Source organism: Camelus ferus, chromosome 19 (genome assembly GCF_009834535.1).
Source record: "Camelus ferus isolate YT-003-E chromosome 19, BCGSAC_Cfer_1.0, whole genome shotgun sequence".
NCBI lineage: Eukaryota > Metazoa > Chordata > Mammalia > Artiodactyla > Camelidae > Camelus > Camelus ferus.
This window is the reverse complement of record NC_045714.1, coordinates 43205202-43226473: the sequence shown is the minus strand read 5'-3', so window position 1 is coordinate 43226473 and position 21272 is coordinate 43205202. Positions and strand designations below refer to the sequence as shown.

The 21272-nt window shown below is 46.1% G+C and overlaps 1 protein-coding gene and 1 long non-coding RNA gene across 2 annotated transcripts in view; one reads left to right on the top strand and one right to left on the bottom strand.

Moving 5' to 3' along the window:
* The window catches only part of LOC102512389 (protein tyrosine phosphatase receptor type T), a 338884-nt gene that overhangs the window by 146279 nt on the left and 171333 nt on the right, over nt 1–21272 (top strand). Inside the window, exons 6-8 of the mRNA XM_032462324.1 lie at nt 4509–4545; nt 6512–6583; nt 17977–18033. Of these exons, the coding sequence (XP_032318215.1) occupies nt 4509–4545; nt 6512–6583; nt 17977–18033 (166 nt within the window). The remainder of the gene's footprint in view (nt 1–4508; nt 4546–6511; nt 6584–17976; nt 18034–21272) is intronic.
* On the bottom strand, nt 1094–19476 carry LOC116658021. Its single transcript, XR_004313247.1, has 3 exons — nt 19397–19476; nt 12983–12987; nt 1094–1103 (listed from the first exon to the last, which is right to left on the bottom strand). It is a non-coding gene; the product is annotated as an uncharacterized LOC116658021 (long non-coding RNA).

The window sequence follows — 21272 nt, the reverse complement described above, 5'->3', positions numbered from 1 at the left end:
GGGTAACTGGGAAAACTATTTGAAAGCGATGAGATGAGAGCTAAATCCTAATCCTGTTAAACAGGGCAGTCTAATGGGGCAGTAGAGTGAGAATTGTACGTATTATCCAGGTACCAGGGCTTCTTGGTCAGGTTGGCAGTCCAGCTTAATTTAAGTCCTTGTGGATAGTAAACAGCAGCTACTGAGAGCCCCTTAATTAGATAGACAGCCTATAAATTCAGTTAATAGTTGAAGGATGGATGGATGGAAGGATCGATGAATGAGTTAGATTTGGCCTGAGCCCTAAATGGAGGTTGTAAGTAGGTGTAGGTGTGAGGTCTCAGCAGAAGCACAAGAGTTAGGACATTATCTTCTACCCCGAGGTGATACATACCTGTGTGCAGACCTGCAAGTCTAGGGTGGAAGTGAAATGTGAGTGAGGTTAAAATAATGGGGGAATGAAATTGTATTGTACTGTGGAGATAGAACAGAAAATACGCCAAATGTTTCTCCTTTTCCCAAAGCCTTATATAATCTTGGCATAAAGAAAGTACTCATTTCCTTTTCACTGAACTGACTGGGGACTTTGGGTACATATATGTACACAGGCCTGATGTCCCGTATGAAAGGGTGCAGAATATCCAGCATGTTCCTGGCCTGCTTGCTGGTGATCCAGTCACCCAGCAGGTCAAGAGAGTGACTCAGGACTTTGTTATTCTGTACCTAATCCTAACCAACAAAGACGAATTGGTTATGGAATTAAAGATGTCAGGAACTTGGGAGAGAGCAGATATGTCAGTGTCATGTTTGCGAGAGCCAGGGAGCATTAAGCATAACCAGACGTGCACTCTAGATGACAAAACAGTTTAGTAGATGCGGGGTGGAGAAGGTGGTGTTAAGGAAGGGTTCACTTTCATGCATGCAACTGTGGAAGGGAAGGTGATTCTACAGAGAATTAAGAAGTCCTCAGGAATGACCCGATGAGGAAGAGAGAGCAGTAAAATAAACCATGTGGCTACCCGATATTCCCTTTGACGTGACACATTCTCACAAAAGGCTCATTAGCCTTCACCTTTGCTGGAAAGAAGTGACCCAGAGGGAGCATGAAGGGCGCTTCAGAGGTGCTGGTAATGCTGGGTGTTTTGATCTGGGTGCTGGTCATAAGTGGGCATTTACTTTGCGAACAATTTGGCAGACTGTGTTTAAGATTAGTATATTTGTCGACATATATGTTATACTTTAAATTCACTGTGCAACAGTTTTTAAGATTTAGTACATTTCCTTCAGGACTTATTTTTTCAACACTTAGATTTGCATGTTAGTTTCAATAGAAACTGTACTTTGCTTTAAGCATTTAATATTTTCTTATGTGTCCTATTCCATGTTGTTACATAGCCCTCATAATCGTTTTTGTTAACAGCTTTATGAAATTCCGCTGTGTCGGTAGACCTCATCTTTCTTTAGCATGCCCGTAGGTTAGGCATGTATGTTACTCTTCATTTTCACTTTTATAAAGAATACTGGAACCAACATCTTTGAATATAAAGCATCTTCCACATTTAAGATTATTCGATGAGGACAGTATATGTGCTGCTGAAGCGAGCACTATTTGATGAAGAGAGATTCATAGATGTAAAGAGATGAGGTGGACTCTCTCTAAAGTCTGGACACATCCTTACAAATTACCCCCAACGGTGAAGCTTACCAAACTCTTGCTCTTTGCTATACTGAACAATCATGCACAGAATTGGCAAGTTTCCTAACATGGTACTTGCAAAATCTTTCTCCTTCTTTCTATTAGTAGAAAGTTGGAGCTCCTTCTGCTCTTTTGGCACCCCTCCCATTCAACACCATCCCCCAGTCCTCTGGATGTTAGACTTTCCTTAACCATCTCAGGCTTCTGTTCATTGACCCTTTAACCCAAAGAACAGACATGGAAGCTAACAGGAGTTGAACTCTGCTCTTTTTCCAAACATGAAAACAAAAAACTAATTTGCTCACTTTTATCATCATTTTCAAGTTTTGACTCATACGTGGCTTGAGCTTTTTTGGCATCTCATTTAGAAAGTTCTGCTTTATTTTTATATGTTTTTTCTCATTTTCCTTTCTTTCTGTCTTCTGGATACATTCTTTTAAAAACCCCTTTTCTTGAAACGTAGCACACTTCAAATATTATATGAATACCTCAAATGAATACTTCGTGTATTTGAATCATAATATGTCACGTTCTTTTAACATTTCTGCATTTTTCATTTTTTTAAATGAAACAATTATTTACTTTAAAAAAGGAACACTTTCAGCATTAAAAAAAGGAAAGGAAAGGAAACACTTGTTCCAAAGAACAAGTCATGTCAACCCAACCTTCTTTCTTTAAGATAGTTCTTGAGCCAGCTGGGGAAATGCAGGAGACAGAGCATCAGTATCTGAAGTGACTTTGATCCTATTGTCAAGCTAATCTTGTGGGAACATACAGTCATAGGATCTGAGTGCATATGCAGTTGGGGAGATGAATAACTAGTAAGATAACCACCCAAAGATTCTGATAAGCAGAGGAATGCCAGCCTGGAAGAAGGATTCTAGTACATGCCACTGAGTTCTGTTGTTGGCATTTTCCAGGTTACTGCTTATGTTATTGATCCAGATAAAGTTAGGGAAAAATTTATGTCCCCAGACTTATATAAGGTAAAGAATATGATGCTAGGCTGTAGTCCTCAGAGAAGAGGGAGGTCAGTACTGTCGTTTGTGACTCTTTATTTGGGTTCCATAACACAACCACATTTATGTACATAGTAGCAGGCTGATTTTTTTTTTTTTTTGGGTGGGGAAGAGGTTGATAGCTCATTCATTGTGATCAATGAAAAACTGGAATGTGGGCTATGTTAATAGAAGCCCAGTGTAAGTAAGAAAAATAGAAAATAGCAGTAATCCAGGTAATCATATACTGACAAGACTATGCGTAGACTGCTGCTTCCTGTTCTAGTCCCTTCTCATTAAGAGGGACACATTGAAGGATGTCCTAGGATGAGTAGCTAGGATAGTTCAAAGGACTTGAACTCTTATCATATGAGGAATTATTGAAGAAGAATGTTAATGAACCTAAGAACTGTCTTTCGGTATCCAGTCATCTTTCCTACACAGAAAGGGCAGACTTTCTGTGTTCTGCAGAACAGAATCAAAACCACTGGGGAGTCACACTTGGGTTTAATAAGAGTGACAGTTCCTAGCAGTCGGAGGTGTGCGTGGGTATAATAGAGTCTGCTCTAGACGTCATCATTGCTTGTCTTCTTGGTGCATGGAGGACTCCATTCCCAACCTCACAGGGCGTGGCCCTGTGACTGGTTCTAGCTGATGAAACCTGAGTCAAGTAAAAGTGTTATTTTTGATACCAAACATGTAATTGCCAGTGCTTAACTCTTCATCATCCTTTTCTCCTGCCTCAGTGAGCACTGAAGCATTGTGTTAAATGGAGGTACCAGCCTTGGTCTTTGAGTGACTACAATGATTAGAGTATCTCCCAGCCACCACCACTGTCCCCTCAGACCCAACCACCTACATTGGACATGTAGTTTGGAAAATAAAGGTTGCTGTTTTTAGCTGCCGAATTTCATGGGTTTTAGTACTTCTGCATAACCCTCCCTGACCCAGGTGCCTTCAGGACGCAGTGGTTATGTGTGAGCAATGGCAAGACAAGCACTGGGTCCTTGAGACTCATGTGCTTGCGTTCTTTGCCCTTTATTTTCATTTGCTATCTTACAGTCCCTGTTGCTCGGGTTAATGTAGGCAACTGGAATTTTCACCTGATTCCAGGACTTCCTAGGATATGATCCCAGTAACGTGGGCCAAAATGATTTCTCTTTCTAAGCATACTCTTCTGTATCTCAACTGCATGCCCAGAAACACCATAAATTTATGGATCCTGTTCACATGAGAGACAGCTGACGGTAACTAGTTGGGTCACCCAGCAAAGATTCTAATGCCACACAAACACACCCACACATTATCTATGAATACCATAAGGTCCACCAGGGATCTCTGGGCCAAAGTACCTTATTGAACGTGAATTTTGTGGTTTAATTCTTACACATTCATGTTGACTAAACTATTCCAAAGTGTTTCAGGCTATGCATGTAGGTGCATTACTTACTTATAACCAAGCTTCTGAAGGATGCCCTTGGCACCATCCACAAACCCATGCAATTGAGTGAAACACACTGTGTACCCACTCAGTGTTGTGGTTAAAGTTGTTCTGTGCTGGGCAGTATTTATGAAGTGGTTCTGTCCAGAGAAGACTCTCTTAAGGTGATGGGAGCCAGGAAGTAAAAATAACAAAATATGTACCTAGCATGAAAAGACCTGAAGAAACAGAATTAAAAGGTGATTCCAAGGGGGGAAAGAATGGAAAGGACACATTTTAAATTACAATTAAAAATATATATGCCTGCCTATATATGCAAACATGTATCTACATTTATATAAATAAAATGAAACCCACAACAAACTAACTGGAGTCTCACTTTTGTTGTTCACAGGAGACCAAAATCAACTGTGTCCGTCTGGCTACGAAAGGTACGTTGGCACGTCCTTGTCTGTCATCAGCTGTTTAAGTACTTCTCCCTCTAGCCACACTGGGAAATTTGGGAAATTTTAGGCAACAGTGACTAAAAATCACAAGAAAGAATTATTGTTTTCATTGGAGCCACTTGCATGGTATGTATTAATACCACAGTGCCTGAAGCATAGTAAGAGCTCGAAGCGTATTTGTTGAATCAATGGAGAGGTGAATGGATAGATGGACGGAGTGGTACGGATACGTAAATGAGCAGAATGGTGAATATAAATTTACCCAGTCATTCTTCTGCTGTGTATTTCCATTGTATTTGGATCTAGGTTTATGGAGGTATTTTTTAAGCACGTCAGTTACACCTATCTGCTGGGTTTTGTACTTTGTTCAGTTGGCACATGGCTTTCAAAAATGAGGTGATTAGTGTTAGTGTCTTTAATCATGAGAAAGCAAACACTGCATTGTTACGTTGTCGGCACTTTCGACACTTATCCCCGAAACTAAGGCAGCGTTGTCCAGGCTTGTCACTTTGTTTTCCTGATTATAATTGGACTGCCTGCTGTTTCAGTTGGTACGTGTTTCTGTTTATTTCTCTTTTAAAAAAAAATCAACGAATGTTTTGTTATCATTTAACCTATTACAAGGTTGAATGGTTAGAAGTCGGGTTTGTAGTTTTGTTATAGAATTGATATTTTTAACAGCTATCCTCCCCGTATAAACACACCAAAATTGGGCAGTCCCATCCTGTTCCCTGCATTGACTGACAACATAGATAGTCTCGTGGATTGCTTCCACGGCGATGACAACTGTAAATATAAGTAGACATATAATCATAGATATAAGCTATAGACAGAGACAGTGACTCAAGTGTGTATAGACATATGTGAATATATACGTGCAGAGGAAAGCACACACATAGAAGGGAGGGGAAGAGACAGGGAGAGAGAAAGAGAGAGGAGAATGTCTGCTGGTTATTCGACAAAATATGCACCAAGACCTATCACGCATCACTGTGATAACTTTGAAGAAAATCACATCAGTATGTAGGCAGCAAAGGGAAGATGTGGGAGGAAGAAGACAGAAGCTCGAAGGGCTCACTCTGATAAGAACTCCCTCTGATTTCACATAAGTCTCGAGAGGTCAGCGTGTCCCTAAGTGTTCTCTCTCGGGAACTCGGGCTCCGGGACAGAATGAGATAAAACACCCTTTGTGAGGCAAGGAAAACTGATGGCCTGCAAACAAAAGTGACACAAATCTGAGGCCTTGGCAGACGTTTTTTACTGAAGAAAATAGAGAATCTAGACTCAAGGACATCATCACTTGGATAGTCTGCAGGGTGGACAACTGGGGGTCTGCAGCGTCCGCTTAGACGGGCAGCTGGGAGAGGGGAGGGAACCCACAGAGACCTTCACCGTGACGGTGCTCCGTGGCGCCCCCCTTGCTTTTGGCCCCTGGAGGAGGGAGAGTTGATGCAGTCGCTCCCCCTGCGTAGGGTGTGCAGGGATTCTGAGGGCACCCTCTGAGGCAGAAGCCCTCCTAACGGGTAGTTTGTTGGATCGTATTTTCTGAGCTGGGAATTGGGAACGTGTGACTGGACAGGCAGAAGGTACGTGTGGGAACTTGGAGAGAGAATATTTAAAAGTATACATTCCTGGTGATTTCAGGGCCCACTGTCCTCATAGATAGAGGGCCCTGCATGCCAGGCTCCTCCAGAGCCCTGCTGGTGGGCAGGAGAGTTGCAGTGGGCTTTACAGAACTGGGGCGGAAGAGTGCTCTGCCTCCCTTAGGGCAAGGATTTCTCCTCTCGTGTGACGCTGAGGTAACCGTCTTCCTTTAGCGTGGCACACGTCAGTGTGTGAGAGGACAGGTACGCACAAATGAGTACGAGTGCCCCGCGGCCACACCCAGGCAGAGCTCAGAGGAGTCAGAAGTCACAGGTGGATTCCAAGCTTCCACATGTTTGCTTTGCAGTTCGCGGAGGGCTGTCACTCCAGCCAGGAGAAGCAGGCTCCTGCAGAACTTGGCAGTGGGGCAGAAAGCAAGGTAACGCAGGATGCCCATCTCCCGCAGTTCAGGGAGTTATCCCCTCTCAGCACCGCATCAGAAGAGCAGGACGCTTGGGGATGCAGAGAAGAGGCAGAGGGAAGGAAAGCTGTGTTTGGCTAGTGTCTACTCTGTACCTGGCATTACCTTGGAGCATCCAGGGATGATGAAAGGAGAGCTGTATCTAAATTCATGTGCTGCCCGTGAGGACTTTGTATCAAGGATCTAAGTCTAGGAATACGTGTTTGACCCATCCCTCTCCTGACGACATGAATCAAATTTCCTTCTTTGTGGGTTTGCTGAAAACACTACTCTTTTTAATAGAGGAAAATATGTTGGTGGATATCTTGCCAGCATCGGGGGTATATGAAGTCCCTGTATCAGGTTCCACGGGCCATCTGTCTCCCTCCAAGCTCCTCCACCTCTCTGTCACTGCACCTTCCTCACGGGTCTGCCTCTGGGCATCTAGCCTCTCGAGTCTGATCACATGTGCAGGCTTGAGGCCACTGCTCTGGTGATGAAGCAACTTGTGAATGTCCTGTCCCTGACCCTGGTGACTTCAGACGGCGTCTGTGGTCAGACTGTGTGGGTCCCGCGGAACTAGAGGGATGACACTCAGAATGGAGCAGCCCCGAGCTGTTCAGAGTCATTCTGACCTGACCAGAAGCCCAGTGCATCTTCTATTAGATACAGTCCCTGTCTCTGGAGTGCGGCTCTAACCCTTGTCTGCCTGTAACATCACTGTTAGAAACTCAAGCTCTCATTAAGTGCCGCCCAGTTTGGAGGTTTGCAAAGCAAGAGACCTGTATCCATTTTCAGGGGCTGCTGTGCCAGCGTACCACAAACAAAGTGGCTTAAACAACACAGTTGATTGTCCTGCATTTCTGGAGGCTAGAAGTCCAAGACCAAGATGTCATCAGGGTGGGTTCCTTTGAGGGCTGTGAGGGAGAGTCTGTTCCATGCCTCTCCTCCAGCTTCTGGGGGTGTGCTGGCCATCTTCGGCACTTCTTGGCTTATAGAACCATCACCCCGATCTCTGCCTTCATCCTCATGCGGCGTTCTTCCTGTGTGCGTGTCTGTCCAAATCCTCCCTTTTATTGAGGACACTGATCATGTTGGATTGAGGGCCCACCTCACTCCAGTATGACCTCATCCTAACTTAAGTACATCTACAAGGACCCTATTACCAAATAAGGTCACATTCTAAGGTTAGGGCATTAACATATGAATTGGGGGGAGCAGGCTGTTCAACTCATAACTGGCCCCATGCGGTTAGGGGCAGTGTCCATGTGGTTCCCATTGGCGCCTCTGACTCGTCACCATTCACAGTGTGATCTCAGTAGGTTTTGGGGGTATGCAAGGAGCAGGAACCAGCCCTACCAGAGGGAGCCCCAGAGGTGGGCTGAGGTCCAGATGTGGCTCCTGTTCCCTTCAAGAAGCTGAGGGAGGCAGAGGGGCTGCACGTTCTGTGGAAGGAGCCCTGGACAGGGTATAAACACAGTGGGCCACCCCTGCACACCAGATGCTGGGTCTATGGCTGCAGGACTCTCCTTAGACCCCACGTGGTGGTGGAGCATCAGGTGCTGAGCACGCCCGGGCCTCCTGGCACAGGCACCAGCACTGCTGTTTGAGAGGCGCTCTGGGGAAGAACTGCTTGGTCCTATCCACTAATTTCCCAATCGCATTTCACCACAGCAGGAACATAGCTGGCATCCAGAAAATGCCTGCTGAAACAAGGAAATGCATTTGGAGCCAGTATCTCACTACAGCAAGGCCCACAGACCTCGAGGGTCTCACTCCACCTTCCTGAAACTCAGAGGCACCATATTTAAAGTGTTCGCCACCCACCCAATCACAGAACAGTTTTGAACATACCTACTGCAGTGATTTGCTGATACACCTGCTCTTTGTAAAAGAAAAGCTCTTGTTTGTAGTCTTTGTCCATTTCCAGGGTGTGAATATCCCCACAAATCCAGTATCAAGTTACTAATGGTTTAACAACCAGCTTACAAAAACGTTCTGAGTGTTCAGCAACATTTCTTCTCCAGGGAGCTGGTGCAAGCCACCTCCAGCACACCGAGACCTCTGCCACCCAGTGTGTGATGTGATGAGGATCAAATAATACCATAAACATAAACATGTCTGCATTTCCTGCAGAGTGTTTTGGAAAATTTTTAAAAATCATTGGCAATGACTTATCTCCCACACGGAGTCAGCTCACTCACTGAGCACCTGTGAGCCAGGCCCCTTGAAAGGAACTGAGGATTTTGTAGTGAACCAGCAGGCATGCTTCCTGTCCTCAAGAAGTCCCAGTCTAGTGTGGAAACAGATGTTAAGTGAACGACTGTTAACAGATAATGGAGTTACAATTGTGATCAGTGCTTCTAACGAGGAAAGAGGATGATGGCAGCAGTGCTGGAGCTTGTGTGCCCTGTCCCAGATTCACATCTCCTTTACCTTGTTCCTCTGCCAGGGGCTGGCTGTTGCTGACTTTGACTGGGGACTGAGAGGAATCAGAACATGAGTTCAACCATAGTGGGGAAGTGGAATATACCAGTGAGCAGACAGGGAAGAACAGAAGCGTTCTTAAGGCAGATTCCCAAGAAGCAGAGCCTCAGACAGGGATCTGGTGGCATGTGCTGTATGGAGGGAGGGCTCTTGGGAGAAATTCGTAAGTGAGAGAGGGAAAAGGCTGAGCAGAAGTCTATTCTCAGATAAAGTTAAGTCTAGGCTGGATCCAGAATGGAGTGTAAATTTCTCCAAGGTTGTGCTGCCTCGAGGCAAGAAGACTAATTTCTACCTCCACCCCCATAAGCAGCAGCCCTTGGCATTTTCCCTTCCCTTCTCCTTCCCCTCGGTCTCTCAGGAAGCTCCAGAGAAGTGACACCCCTGAGCCTTGCACACGTCTCTGGGGAGAGTCCCAGGTGGTAGCCCTTAGCCACCGCACTCATAGCAGCCCAGGGATGTCACACCAACCTGAAAAGGGGACCTGAGTGTGGCACCAAGAGCAGCCACCGCAGGGCTCTTATTATACAGTGGATGTGTTACATCGTCAGGTTGAGGGACAGCAAAAGGCTCGTGGAATTGCCTCAAGTTCAACAGCTGAAACAACATTTCAGAAGCCCTTTGCTTGGCCCACTCTAGCTCTGGGAACCTGCTCAGAGCTGCTCAGAGAGAACTACAGCCAGTGGGTGAACACACATTAAGTTTTGGTTTGGAAACAAAGCGCTATTATTCAGACTTTAAAGGGAGGGCAGTAAGTCAGGGAGAAGTAAAGATCAATTTGAAAGTTAGGTTTTCTTCTTGTAGTTAAAACAGGAGCTGTGAGAAAGGGCAAGTAAGAGGGAAGTGCACTTTGACCCATGAAATAATGTTTGCTCTGCATTCGGAAGATGGGGGATGGACTTAGTGTCAGAACCAGATTGAAGGCGTAAGCTTGGGAAAGCGGAGCACGTGAAAACTCAGGACGGGCGACTTAGACTTCCAAGGTGCTGAAGTTCAAGTGGGAGACAAAACAACCCTCCCCGTGGAAAATGATCATCCTGCCTGTGGAAGATGCCCTGGGCTGCAGCAGGTGAAGGAGGTACTCAGAATCTCAATTTATGCCCTGCTGGCTGGGCCAGAACAGGCCACCGGGGAAAATGGAACTCAACTACGGGCTCAGTTCTGGAATCAGATTCGTCAGTCCCTCTTCCAGAAACTGTGTGCATTTCCATCCAAGCACCCTTGCCCACAGATTCTCCTGTCTGATTCTTCCTCCTCCTCCCACCATGCACTCATTCACTTTGCTGCTTTCTCTTACCCATAGGCCCTGCCTCCATCAGACCTGTCTGCGTAATCTGGCCCCTTCCTACCCTCCAGCTTGATCCAGGCTTCTGTCCTCTTACTCACTGCACTCCAACAACTGGTCTTCTTTCACACTTCCTCCAACCTCAGGACCTTCGTTCATCCTGCCCCCTCTGCCGGAAATTATCTGGCCAATATGTGTCTGCTTAACTGATAAACATCCTTCAGATGGCAGCTTAAACTCTGCTTTCTCAGAAGGACCATCCTGACCTTGAGTCTAACATATATTATCAACATTTTCCACTCTCATTATACCCTGTACTTTTTTCCGTAGCATTCATCATGACTTGCAGATATATATGTTTATATACATATATACTATGTATATGCATAGGCATATATACATACGTACTATATATACACATATACATATATATATAGTTTACTTACATGTTGAATGTCTGTCTCCCAGCTAGATTCTAAGTGAAGTAAGTGAAAGGATTGTGCCTGTTTTGAGCAATGTTGTGTCCCCAGGTCCTAGCAAACATTGGTGCTCAATAATATATGTTGAATGAACAAACAGATAAATGAATGGCTCAGTTGATCAGTTAATCAGTCAGTCAGTCAATGGATGGATCAGTGGCTAGATGGATGGTTGGATAGATGGATGGATGGATGGTTGGATGGAAGGAGGGCTACCAGGTCATTCTTCTGTGACCTCATTTTTTCAAGTACAAGCTGCTTGTCAAAACGTGCAGAGGGTAGGAATCAACTACATGATCTACAACCCCCACTAACAAAAAGATCAGGCTCTGCTTGGGTGCCTGCTGTGCCTGCGGCCTCACTGCTCCCCTGGGAAGTCCCTCCCACCGTTGGGCACCACAGTTGGAGGGAGCCTCAGTATCACAGGTCCAGATTGGCTCCCTATTATTTCCGCCATTCAGTCTTTGAGGGCACATAGATCCGGTCTGCCTTTTCTCCTTCCAGAAAATGAAGTTTGCCTCCTCAGACTTGCTCCCCCCACCCCAGTTAGGGTCAGTCAGGTACCTGCTTGTCTGCCCTCTTCCCACTGGAACCTCTCTGGCCACCAGCAGGCAGCAGCCCTCCCGGCTCTGGCGCCAGCCGTCAAGGGAACACAGCTGGCTCTGCAGACTCCTGCTGGGTGCGCCCAAGTGGCAGTTAGAAAAATCAGCTTTGATTTGATTTGCAAACTGAGCCGAGTCATTGAGACAAAATAAATCTGGAAACCCATAAAGCCATTTGCAGAGTTGCTTTGCAGAAGAAAGTCACAGTTTTAATCTAGTAAACACTCTCTAACGATCCCATTAAAACAGCCCCCTCGGAGTAGGTGCCGAAAGCCGAACTCCAGAATAATGAAGCATGAGATAAGGGGCCAGTGTCACCGGTAGTTCCGTGCTGCCTGGTGGCAGCGATGGACTAAAACGCTGTCCCAAAGGCGACAGGCAAGAGGCGTGGGCAATAGTATTTTGTAAATGTGGCTTATTTTTACAGTGGCTAAGCCTGAGGTAGAACATTTCATCCAGTATTTTCTCTCCTCTCTTCCTAATGGATTCTCACCCCTGCAGGGACCGGCAGGGGCAGTAAATAGCCGTTCTCCAGTGAGATGCCCTCATTTCACAGGTGCTAAGACTGGGGCCCAGAAGGGGAGTGGTGTCTCCATGGCTTTTTTAACTGCAAGAATAACATGCCATGGGTGATGTGGTAAGCCAAGCAAGATGCAAGAATTGTCCGTACTCAGATAGGAAATTCCCACTGCCTACCCTCCCCTCCTCTGTTGATCCAGTTCTGTGTGGAAGGTTCTGTCTTATGCTTCCTCAAGAAGTTGTGTGGAATAATGGGGAATCAGAGACACCTGGATTGAAATCCCACATCCAAAATTTAGCTGTTTGACCTTGGACAAGGGACAACCTCGATGAGTCCATCATGTAACTTTTAGACCTGAGATCCTTAGTTCCTTCTCCTGATTATTTGGGATAATGCACATGAAAGGTTAAGAACATCATAGATGCTAAACAGCTTGAGCTTCCTTTCTTCCTTCTTCTGGACCTTCTGCTATGGACCTGGAGACCCAGGTCTACTAGGCACACATCCTACATCCTTCCTCTGCCCTTCTCCAAGGAAGAAAGGCAAAGCCATTAAATTCTATAAGTCAGGCATTTATCAAATGGACTCAGGCTAGATTCAAAGTGCAGACACTGATACAGGACAAGAACGATGCTGGGCTTGGCTTTTAGCATTTAACCTCTCTGTCTATAGGTTGGGTTTAGATGAGAGCCTACATAGCAGTAATATATTTTCATCCATTGAGTATCGGGTTTTGCTCATGCACTTGCTAACCTTTGTCTGTGGCACTTTTCCTTTTCTCATCATGTGCCCAGCAATTTCAGGAGGAACCCAGAACTACAGGATGCTCAAATCTAGCTGTGACAGCTGGAAGCAGGGGCTATAATGAAGGGTCACTTGCGAGAGGCAAGACTACAGTGAGCGAGTCTGTTGGAAAACTCTTGGTTGTTGTTCAGTCCTTAGAAATCCTGCCAGATTTTCAGAGGAGAAAGCCTGGGTGTGTGTTTGGGGGTTGTGGCCGGGGGGTACTGCTCCTCCCTAGCCAAGCCCAGGGAGGTGCATTTCCCATGGTTGGGGTTCTCAGAATTACTTGAGTGTAACAAGGTCTCTTTGACCCTTGGCCCCCTTTTCTCTCACTGAACATCTTCTAGACTCTAAAATGCAAATGAAATACTGTGGATTTTTGTGAAGGTTTTGTGACAAGTTGGAGGAGGAGGATTATATCATAAGTACACCATAAAAGAACCTAAAGAGGGCCTATAAATATCCCAACCCTTTAACATTTTTCTTGCTACAACAGCTGGCACGTCTCTCTGGTCTTTTCTGTCCTTGCCCTACCCTCTGCTCTCTAGATTTGCTCAAACCTTCTCCCTCCCAACACACACCCATGCACACCCTCTCCACACTCCACTCAGGAAGACAAAGCTGTTACAATAGAGTCCAAGGAAACAAAAGCCACAACCAACATTTGTCCTTCAAGCACGTCCCTGGGGAGTCCCAGTTCTTCCCTCTAAACTAGAAATGAAAATTATCTACTTAAGACCTCTGATACACCCAAGTTGACTTTAGCTCAGATCTGATGTTCCAGAGTCATTGTACCTTATGAAGGGAATACGAGGCCTTTTAAAATGAGGGGTCAAGGAGAGAGAACAAATGTGAGTAGGCTAGTGACAAGGGTTAGAAATAAAAAGAAGAAAGCTCCACTGGAGCTTTCTCTGACGGGGTTTCAGTGTAGGCTGGGGGTGTTAGCAAAACTTACCCACCTGTTGTGTGCCAGTCACATGGCTGTGTGTGTTGACATGAGTTACAATACAACGAGAGAAGAAAGGCCTGGCATGCACTACATGCTAAACAAATAATGGTCGTCATCATAGAGCTCAAGGCCCCTCAGGACTGTAGCTCAGATCTAACTCCAAAGTTCATGGCATTTCCATGGCACCATTCTGAATCTTATTGATACCACAGACTGGGTGAGATTCCGTGAGCCACTGTCGGGGTCCTCTGTCTCCTAGTTGCTAATCCCTTCCCTTGCCTCTTTTTCCAGTAATAGTTGTTAATAGAATCTTTAGGGTGTGATGGATCTTTGGGCTGTCTTCAGCGGTGTCCAAGCTAAGTACTGAGATCTGGAGGAGAAGGTGAGGTGGTTCAAGGAGTCCTCAGTTTCTTCACCTCCACAATATACTGAAGCAAATAAACCAAGAAATTAGTCTGTCTCAGGGTTATCTGATCCAATGACATCTTAGTCTGTCAGCATCTCTTTGTACTCAACATTCATTGCTTTAGATGGGAAAAAATAAGAAAGGAAGTCTGAGGCACTCAGCATTCAGACCTCCTTCTTCTTTGCATGGTCTCAGTGTTTTCATTAGTGGCTAACTTTTATACACATGATTAGGCCCCAGAAGCTATGAGAAAAGAAAGGTCATGAATCCTCTAGTGAAAAAAAAAATACAAAAACATATGTACATACAGGATACTGGGTGACAGAGGAGAAAGCAGGGGACTTCTACCTTTTCTTCTTCTGGATTAGTCAGGATAGGCTGGCTTTGCTGCAGTAACAAATTAATACCTAAATCTCAGTAGCTTAACACCACAAAGTTTCTTTGTTGTTATGCCATCAGAATAGAGGTGGCCTCAAAGGACCCCGCAGCAGGGGAAGAAGTGTGGAGGTGGTCAGCTGGTATTAAATACCACACTCATAAATGATTGGTGTCACTTCTGCTCACATGGCTTTGAGCCTGGGATCTTTCCGTATGCCTAAGGAGAGTTAGACCAGGCACCCATCATCTCTAGCACACATACATGAGTCCTTTTCCTATTTCTCTTTCCCTCTATGTCCTGCTGAGACCCACAATCCATCACTTAACTTCTGCTACTCCACCCACCGGGAAAACCTCTTCCCATCCCCGCACCTGTCCAGATATACCTCTGTTCCTGGCCGTTGTAGCTGAGCATTCCTGCCAAGCAGAGTCATAGCCATCAATGGTAGGGTGGGGAGGCTCCTTTGGGCCTGCCAACCAAACTAAGGCTTTAACTGTTTTTCATTTAATCCTTGAACGACCCTTATGAGATACATATTATCCTCATTTTATAGGTAGGAAAACTGAAACTCAGAAATGTGTGTAATTTTCCAAGTAATACAGATAGTAAGTGAAAAATACTAAACTAGAATTTCATTTATCCATTCAGATTTCAATAAACATTTATTGAGTGCAACTTAGTATTGATATGTGGTCCCTCATCTGCTCGAGGTTAAGAACGTTGTCTTTGGACGGTCTTTGAGTCTAGGCTGGCAAAAATACTTAACTACTCTGTGTCTCAGTTTCAGCACCTATGAAACAGTGACAGTAACACCTCTCTTACTTCACAGGGCTAATGTAACAATTTAATGGGCTAATGCATACCAAATGCTTAGTGCAATGCCCGGCTAACACTAAGCACCCAATAAGTAGTAGCTGGTGGGAGAGCCAACGAATAGCAGTTGTATCAATATACAATGATGAGGGTTTTGATGAAGGTAAAGTCAGGATGCTGTGGGAGCACCGAGAAGGGAAATGTAAGTCAATTTGGGGTGTGCGTTCTCAGGCATGTGGTCACTGAGACAAAGTTTTGAAAGAAGTGTGACAATCATCATACTGAACAAGGTTGGAGAGGAAGACGGGGAGGCCTTCTGAGCGAGGGAGTAGCATGTGCAGGTCACTGGAGGCAAGAGAGCAGGCCCCTGAAGTTGAATGGGACAAGGCAAAGGGACCACGGCTAGAATGCCAGTGTGACCAGAGGAGGCTAGGAGTGACCAGAGGTGAGGCTGAAGAGGTAAGCAAGGCCACCAGGGACACCAAGGACTCTGGATGAGCCCCGTGGCATGTATAGGAACATTGCCCCGAGACGGTGGGAGCCCTTGGAGGTGCTTAAGCAAACTGCCTATGTCACGAAGGCCACCCTAATTGCAGCATAGAAAATGGAGCAGAGCAGGGGACTGAGGCAAGGATGAGGCTGGAGCCTGGGAGAACAGGCAGGAGGCCACCCAAAGAGGCCAGATGGGAACACTTGAGTCACTTCTTCTCCCAGCCTTCTCTTTCTTCTTTTTTTGACATGCAAAGCCAACATTCTTTGTTTTACCTAACCAAAAGATTGGAAGGAAATTTAGTAAAAATATCCGCTTAGAACAGGAGTCAGCAAACTTCTCTGTAAAGGGCCAGGCAGTAAATATTTTCAGTTTTTCCAGCCATGTGGCCTCAGCTCCACTTTGTCATGGTAGCACAAAAGCGGCCATAGATAATACATATGAAATGAGCACGGCTGTGTTCCCATAAAACTTTATTGAAGGACACTGAAATTTGAACTTTATATAATTTGCATGTGTCACAAAACATCACTCTTCTTTGTGTCTTTTTCCCAGCCATTAAAAAAATGTAAAAGCTATTCTTAGCTGGTAGGCACACAGAAAACAGTGGAGGCCGGATTTGGCTTACCAGCCATAGTTTTCTGACCTCAGACTTAGAATGTGCCTTGAAAATGGTGACATTCTCCATACCTTAGAGGATGGAGTGTTATGATTACTGTTGACTGGTGGTTACATGTTACAATATCTCTCAGCTTTTGATCACACTTGCCGTTTGTGTGAGTTTTTAAAATTGTGTATTTCCTGTTTATCAGTTAGTCCGGGATGCACTACTCCCTCTCCATTTTGCATGAGGACGTTACAGTCACTAGAAAAATGCGCAGCCTTGACCGAGCATAGGACACCTCCCTGCTTTGTGTATCATTTCTTTAGAGAGGCAGGTAGTGGGTTTGAAAGGACAGGAACATCAAAGTCATGCAAACCAAGGACTGAATACTGCCTCTGCCAGTTAGTAGTTCTGTGACCTTGAGACAGTTGTATCACTTTCTAATTCATCATTCTTTCCTTCCTTCATTCATTTATTCAACAGATATTCACTGAGTTCCTACGATGTGCCAGCTCCAATGCAAGGCCGCCACAGGACACTAGTAAAGGGGACACAGATTGCCTTCAAGGAGTTTCAGAACTGAGGGGGAGGCAGCCACTTAAAATTCAGTGAGGCTGTCGCTTTGAGAAGGGAAGACAGAGAAGGGGCATCTGACCCATAGATGGTGAGAGTCCCTGGAGAGAAGGGGTTCTGAATAGTCACTATCCAGGTGAAGAGGCAAGAAGAGGGTATTTCCACACCAAGTGACCAGCCTGGGTCAGACCTGCCAACAAGAAGGTGGTGGCGGGGGCACTGTTGTTGGTGGAAAGGGGTTGACTGTGCTTGGAGCAGAGCATCGAGTGCAGGGGTAGGGGTGGAGAGAGGCCGAGGGGCAGGCAGGGAATTCACCGTTGATGGCCTGGGAACTGGGTTAAGGAGACTCAAGTGTACCTTGAGCACCATGGGGTCACTGATGTATTTCCATTGAAGGATGGAAAAGAAAACAGATTGAAAGGGAAAAAGACTGGGGGCAGGAAGTAACTCAAGTGAAGCAGGAGGGTCTCTTGAACTGAGTGGAAATGAAATTGGAGAGAAGGGAGAAGCTTCAAGAAATTTTCTGGAGTAGAATTAATAAGGCATGCCAAGTGATGAGAAGTGGGAGGTCAGTGAAAAGGAGAGGTAAAGGACGATTCCCGGATTTTAGACAGTGGCTGTATGGGTGGTGGTGCCATTCACTAAGAAAGGGAAGGCAGGAGGGAGAAGATGTCTGGGCGGAAAGATGATGGGTTCATTTATAATAATACTGACCTTTCTGGGTTGTTCTAAGTCTCAGAAGCATTGTATGTGGTACCTGGCAGAGTCCCTGGCATGTCGTGGGTGCTTGATGAATGATGACTCTTATTCTTGTTTCATTAAAAAAAAAATCTATTTCAGGCCCTGTTTTGTTAGATCAGGATGTTCTTTTGCTGTTTACTGTGAGCTCTTTAGAGCCACAAGATTTGCAGTTGTGTTCGCCGTACCTACCGCATGTGTTCATGTATGTTTCTTTCTCTCCTTCTCTTCTGCATGCTGCCTGGGGACTGGCTTCCTTGTGGTCAGCACCAATGGGCAGCGCCCAGGTGACCCCGGGGACTCCACTCTGCCTCCTCACCACAGGTGATCACCAGAGCCCTGGGCGGGAGGGAGGGGAGAGCAGCCCGTGCTCAACAGGCACTCCAGGCCAGGTGCACCAGAGGGGAGCTGGCAGTCCCTCTGCTCCACCCAGGCATCCACCCACCCAGCCATCCCTCCACCTGCCCACCCATCCTTCCATCCCTCCTTCCATCCATCCATCTGTCCATCTAGCTACTCATCCATTCACCCATTCTGCTAATGCTTACAAAGGACCTGCATGTGCCAGGCACTGTTCTAGGCACTGAGGTATACAATGATGAGCCAAAGAAAACATATTCCTATGCCTTTGTGTGGGGGAAAGAGCCAGGAGTCCAAAAAAAACTACACAAATAAATGTACACCTGCAACTGTGAGTCATGCTACGAAGGAGAGGTATATGGTGTTCAAAATAAACATACCTGGAGCTATGGGATTGATTCCCAGGGGACTTGACAACTGAGCTGCCGTCTGAGGTTGGGGAAGTAGTTGATCCAGCATATCTGTGCTTAGGGAATGAGTAGATCTGGCTGTGATCCCAGGTCCACCATTTGTCTTGGATGGGTCACTTCAACACGGTGCGCCCCACCTCTCCTGGCTGGAAAGTGGAAATAATAATAATGCTTACCTCTGAGGGAGCACCATTTTCTTATAGACTTTGCACACGCAGTATCTTCTGGAGTCATATCCAGAGATGGAACAAGATAGTGAATGTGAAAAAGGCTGCTCTGGGAGTGCCCAGTCTTGAGTGGGCATTTGTTTGAAGTGAATACCAGGCCCTTCCTTCTAACCCATTGTGGCTCAGTCCCACTTCGTGTGCACGCCTGCCACACCTCAAAGGTTGGGTTGCAGAGCCCATCTGTGTCAGAGGCTGGTGCCGATCATGGGGCCCCGGGGACAGAAGAGCCCCTGCTCATCTGGAGACCTCTCCTGCGGGGGCCCCTCTGGTCAGTGGAAGCTTCTTGGAGATTTCAGATCTTTAACTGTCACCTCTCAAAGTTGTTGCTCAGACAGCAGCCTCCCCTCTGCTAGTTCCTGACTGGTCAGTTTCTCACGGTGGGAAGGGGGTGTGTCAGGCAGGGACGACGTGAGTCCAGCTATCCAGGACCCCTCTCAGTCCTCTTCTATTCATTCCCTTGCCCAGACTCAGAAACATGGCTGTTCGTGATGGGCTTAGGCTGGGTTTCCTGGTCACTGAGCCTGAGATGGGGATTCTTGTGCAAATTGTTCATTGATGAGTATTCTCAGAAGAAAGAAAGTGAGGAAGCCGGCGAAGGCAGGGGAAGATGCCAAGGGAGGATGTGTCACAGAGGCGCCCCCACCTTGAGGCAAGGGGGCCAGCATCTCTGCCACTGTGGCAGTCGGCCACTGCCTGTGTCCTGGGGAGGTGACTTCCCATTGCCTCATGGCAGTCCTGCAGGGAAGGAGGTACCCGTGAGCTCTTAGCAGCCAGCACCCACCACAGCTGGAGACCTCCAGCAAAGGAGGTCTGGGCAGAGCCTCTGTGGCATTCACTGCGGCCAAGTTCTGCCCCGCCTCGGTGCCCACTATAAACCCCCATAGCCCGATGTGTCACCACCAACACCCCAGGAACGTCGTCGCCCCTACCCCACCCTAGACAGCCCCCCAGCCACACGCTCACCCCGGGGGGGCGGGGGTTGTGGATGGATGCATGGTGGCAGGAGAGGAGAGTGAGGCTTACCATGGACCCACACCCAGTTTATGGAGAAACTGCTTCTCCGGGGCATGTGAGCAGCTCCGTTTCTGCTGGGCCGTGGTTCCCTAGGCTCTCTTCAAGTCAAGCACTCCCGTAATGTTTTCTTTAAACAGACCCAATCCCATATCAGGCACATTTGTTTTAACCTCTTGCCTTCTGAGGCATCTGAATGTTCCCTCTCTGATAGGTTTATTCCATTGTGTTCCATTTATTTCCACGCCTTTCTCAGCCTGGTTTGATGGGTGAGGTGCCTGCGAGTGTTTCTCTTCGAGCAGGCTGTCCCTTTCCAAGGGTGTTTTCGTTAATGTTCATCCCTGGTAGCAATAACAGCTGATGTAAATAATAACTGCCTGGATCTGAGTGATGGGGTTATTATTAGGCTGTAAGCACAAGCAGCCTCCTTTTGCATCAGCACCAACTCAGAGGACTGCGGGACGTGGTTGTGGGGCGGGGGCAGGCCAGCTTTCAGAGTGAGCAGAGGCTGAATTCAAGTCTCAGCTCGGCCGCTTTCTGTCCTGGTGATCCTGGGCAAGTCAATTCTCTCCTCTGGGCGTTGGTCTTTATCGGGAGAAGCAGGGATGACAACACATCTGGCCAGAGTTAATCGTGAAAATTAAGTGCGATAATTCCAAACAGCTCTTCAGGTCTTTCTGACTTACTGGCCTTTCCTTCAAGGAATTCATGCTCTGGGGTAGGGTTTCCAACCCTGGCACTGGTGACATTTGGGGGTAGATAATTCTTAGTTGTAGGGGGCTTTCCTGTGCATTGTAGGGCATTTAGTGCCTCTGTAGAACTTCTACCCATTAGATGCCGGGAGCACTTCATCCCTCAACTGGGACAACCAAATGTATCTCCAGACATGGCCAAATGTCCCTGGGTGGCAAAAGTACTTCCTGTTGAAAACTTCCGGACTTGCAGTGTCCAACAGAAATAGACTCTCAGCCGTGTATGTCATTTTAAATTTTTTAGAGTCATAGTAAAAAAGTAAAAAGTAACGGGTAAAATTAATTTGAATAAAATTTATTTAACCTAATGTCTACAAAATATCATTTTAACATACAATCAATATTTTTAAATTACTAATGAACAATATGTTACAGTCTTTTTTTTTTTAGCACTAAGTCTTGGAAATCTGGTGTGAATTTTACACCTACAGCACTTCTCAGTTCAGATGTTAAATTTTACACACTTAAAAATGAAATGTAACCCTAAGAAGATAAACATTGTGTTTAACAAGCAAATATACCTTACAGTGCTTCGGTGTTAAGATTTAAATTTGTGGAGATAAAATAAATTTTAAGATTCAGTTCCTTCATCCCACCAGACAGATTTCAAGTGCTCAGTAACCACGTGTGGCTTGGTGATTATGATCTTGGACAGCAGAGACATAGAGGTAAAAAATGTCTTGACCATCTTTGTGCCTAGTCGGTGAACAGAAGGTTGGATGCACAGAGTATAGAGGCTCAGTAAATGCTCGACTCTCTTTATTCCATTCTGACACCCCACACCCACTGACCTTTGACAGTAT